Genomic DNA, 4,465 nt, shown 5'->3' with positions numbered 1-4,465 from the left:
CATAATGTATGCTTTTACTTCTATGTATAAATATATAGTTTTTGCCAATTGAATCTATATTTTTTATGGTAAAAGTAATGGGAATATTGAGTGATGAACTGCAGAAGGGATAAACTGTCGTTATGATCGCGCTTTTGGTTGAGTTTATCATAATTATAGACATGATGGGTAATATTACGGTAATATTACAGTTGTACAATAATAATTTCGGAATAATGATCTCAGAAGGAACTAACTAAATGCTACTGTGTTCGAAACAAGAAACTAATTTTGAATTTTCTTTTAACTTTGTATTTTGCTGGTATTATTTGGTAAGAATACTAAAATTTAACTTGGGCTAATAGTACCTCGTATCTACAAAAATCAACTTCAGTTGTTAGAATTTCATCCGCCCAAGCCATGTACTCATTGTCTATTTCCATGTCAGGCAAATCAATCAACTCAACGTTCTCCAGCCGGTCGTCGACGCCATTGTCGTTCAACAGAAGATGGTTATGAAGATTAGACATATGATTCTCGAGACCATACTGTCCGAAGAGCTCGTCCCATGAATCCGAAGCCGATGGAGGTTCCCACAACCCTGTAATCGATGCCTCATCCTTCCACAGATCTTTAATGGATACCTTTTCGACCACTTTAGTTTTCCTTTGCTGGACAAATTTGTATTCTTTCACGGTTTTCTTCACTACGTACTGATCTCCCATTGTTTCCTTCTCATGGCTTGCTTCAATGGCATTGACTTGAACATTGAGCACCGAAGAAAGAGATGGCGGAGCCGACAATGAATTCTTATTCTCCTTGGTCGCCATAATCGTGTACTCGCTTTTCCTTTTCTGATAAGCAGCGATAGCTTCCTCGATAGTGTCGTGAGTGCCAAGCCATTGACGTTTCTTGGTGAAGGGGTCTCTAATTTCCGCAGCAAACTTTCCCGAAGGCCTTTGTCGAACACCCGTGGACATGGTGCTAGATTTTCGACGTCTTTTGCCATTGTCTTCCGAAGAATCGATGGGAACAGCTGAAAGAGTAATCTCCTTGACAAATCGCTTGATACCCAGAATTCGATTCTTCCTTTTTTTCATCTCTTCTTCGTCGGTCGATGAATCTGTAGCATAAGGATCACTATATATGATTCGAGTCTTCCTCAGAAAACTCGAACCTGGCTTCATGATTGTTCTTCACTCAAGGACTTGCATGGCACTGCATTGTGAAAATCAGTGGGCAAAGATCTTCCTCTTCGTTGGTTGAATTAAACATGGGAAAGGGGAGGGAATAAAAGGGAACAAAATATTTAAGGTATCTTTCTGGCAGTCTTGATCATCAAGAAAAAAACCATAAAAACTTTTAAATTTATTAAAGGCGGTATCGATTATTAAGAGATCAAAAACTTTTAAGCAAGAAAAAAAGAGAGACAAAAAGTAGAAAAGGTGAAATATTTTTAAAAAAAAAATATTATATTCAGCCATCATTGATTAATTGTGTAAAGGTATAATTATTAGGTAATAATTTCATTATCTTATAATTAAAAGGAATTTTAATCTCTTAAATATGTTTCGTTAGAATCCACTAATTTAAAAAACAAATTATATTATTATATCATCAAATTATTTTTTTTCTATTTTTGGTCATCAAGTTTTCATTTAATAAGATTTTCATTGATGTTACGTTTTATTTTTACTAAAGTTTAGTAAAAGGTGTAATTATATTATTGTTGTAAAAAAAATAACTATTGTATTATTGTTTTGTTTTTAATTCTAAGATATATATTATATATAATTATATATATATATATATATATATATATTATATATATATATATATATATATATATATATATAAATTCACAATTCATTTTTAAAATTATAAAAATATTTTTTAAAATTGCAACTTTATGAATTTGTTAATTTATTAAATTATTTTATAATAATATTTTTATTTAATTGTAATATTATTTGTAAAATTTATAGTTTATAATTTTCGAGATCCAACAATTTTAATTATCAAAAAAATGAAATCAATTTTTTTGTTAAGCCATATGAATCAATTATTTAATTTATTTAATAATTTTAAATATAATTTTTAAAATATATTTATAATTTAAAAATAAAATGTGAAATTCCATATATTTTTTGAAAAATTGAATTTTAATTTTTTTTAATTATTACTTTAAAACATTAAAAATATCAAAAATAAAATTTTATTCACAATTAAGAGATCAAATGAGATAATTTTTTTATTAATTTAGTATGCTACGTTATCCCTTAATGATAGTTAAGAGTCAATGTTTTTTAACGAAATCCAAAGTTTAATGTTCATTTTATAACTTTTGCAAGCTAAATGACCAAAAAGATCATTTTAACACAACTTAATTACTATTTGTAAATTTTACTATATTTTATATTAATGTACATAGGTGTGTGACTTTCGTTGTTGACTCATCCCTATTATTAATATTATTTTAAAATTAATTTAAATTCTTTAAAAGAAATTAACACTTATAATATACTACTATCCCTTAAAAATATTTACAACTTTTTAAAATTATAATATCGTCATTTAATTTTTTAACTCTGTTTTTGTTTTAATCTTAAGATTTTTGGTTGAACAAATTCAATTATAGAACATTACACATTACATGCATGTATTAACCTTCATTGTATGTTTCGCCTGAGAGCTGTCTTCAAATCTTGACCAGGCCGACTTAATTTGGAATAGGTTTGTCCGGTTTGATATTTATACACACACATATATATATTATCGTTAAAAAATCACTATATATATATATATATATAATATATATATATATATATAAGTCAACAGTGAACATCATACACCGTCATTAAAAATTAATAGTCATTAAAAATCAATAGTAATGTTGACGTATCATTATAATATACTGTCATGAAGCCATTGAAAAGATAAATGAAAATTATCACGCCAATAGTTCGATTTAATTTTTAATGACAAGTGATCAAAAATGAACAAATTTTAAGTTTAATGATAATTTAAAAATAATAATTAAGTGACCAAAATAAAATCGTGAGAATAATTGAGTGATTAAATATGTAGTTTATTTTATATTTTATTGTGCCAATGACTATGACAACCTCAAATCCGTTATGAAGATAATGATGATGATGATAATAATCGGTGTTTGGTTTATCCAACTTGTGCCTCAAATATTTTGAGTATGGACATATACAAGATTTTATGTTAAGAGATAAACTTATAAAATTTTAGGAGATGAAAATAGATTATTAGTAAAACAATACAAATAAAATACGTAAATTATACTCCGTCTCTCCCGTTAAATTTGTCTCTTATTGGTTTTTTTGTCATTTTTTAACTTTAACTCATTATTATTTAAAATTTATTATTGATAAAATATGAAAAATAATATATTTTAAAAATCTTCAATCAAATAATTTTTAAATATACATTTTATAAAATTTAATTGTTTAAAATATTTAAAATAATCATGGTCAATGTTAAAAAAAATTTACTTTTAAAAATTAACAAGAAATAAATTTATTAGGACGAAAAAAAAGTAGAAAATTTAAAATTTTCAAAAAAAAAAACTATCCCGTTAACCTCCTCTATCTATCCAAGATCTTAAATTAAATTAGCACCAATATGATTGCGTAAAATAATACCTTTCTTTAATCCAATCAACACAACGCCATCACTACGACTATTTCATACACAAGAAGAATTATTCATATAAGTCTTATTAGTCTTGTTAATAATGTCACTTGCACTCAATTAATTACTTTATTAGCATAGGCAAACTTAAGGACGTTAAAAAGAGATTTATTGGGTAATTTCAACCCTAAAATATATCAATACCTTAAGTTAGTGTGGATAACTTGTCTCCGGTATCAGTACACTAACAAGATATCAATACCAAAATTTATTTCGTTATTGGAAAAAATAAGACCTTCAAACTTGAGGTATTGATACAAAGGTCACAATATCAATAACTTAAGGGTAATGTCGATACTTGAAAATTGATACTGATGATTCCTAAATTTCATTCAAAAAGTTCTTCAGAATTTTCTCGGACACTCGGCAAATAGTGATACCTCAATAGGGTATTGATAAAGCCCGAAACTTTATTTTTTTAGCATTCGATATCATACCAAAAATCCCTATATTCGTCCTAAATTCATATATAATCGCTTAACATAGCATACAAACATAAATAACATCTTTAAACATGTTTAGAACATATTGGTACAATAAAATATAAAATTTGTGTTCTAAGCATAACCTTACGAAAATCACAAAATTGATAATGTGATGGGTGTGAGAATGTGAGTTAGTTTATATATATATATATATATTGGGAGACACGTGAACACTATAAAACACATAAAAAGGAAACTGCTGACAATTACTATAAACGAGTATTAATAAAAAGTTTATTAATGACCAGAGAAGAAGAATAGTACACATACCTAATATGTAC

The 4,465-nt window shown here is 26.8% G+C and overlaps 1 protein-coding gene across 1 annotated transcript; it reads right to left on the bottom strand.

Moving 5' to 3' along the window:
• Positions 1–320: 320 nt before the first annotated feature.
• LOC120191871 (ethylene-responsive transcription factor ERF119-like) lies at positions 321–1,166 on the bottom strand. The gene has a single exon (XM_039194752.1). The coding sequence runs from the start codon at positions 1,164–1,166 to the stop codon at positions 321–323; it is 846 nt and encodes a 281-aa protein (XP_039050683.1).
• Between the last annotated feature and the right edge of the window lie 3,299 nt (positions 1,167–4,465).

The sequence above is a fragment of the Hibiscus syriacus genome, unplaced genomic scaffold, assembly GCF_006381635.1.
Source record: "Hibiscus syriacus cultivar Baekdansim isolate YM2019G1 unplaced genomic scaffold, ASM638163v2 tig00116971_pilon, whole genome shotgun sequence".
Lineage (NCBI taxonomy): Eukaryota > Viridiplantae > Streptophyta > Magnoliopsida > Malvales > Malvaceae > Hibiscus > Hibiscus syriacus.
The sequence above is the reverse complement of the archived record's forward strand: the minus strand, read 5'-3'. Positions and strand labels throughout refer to the sequence as shown.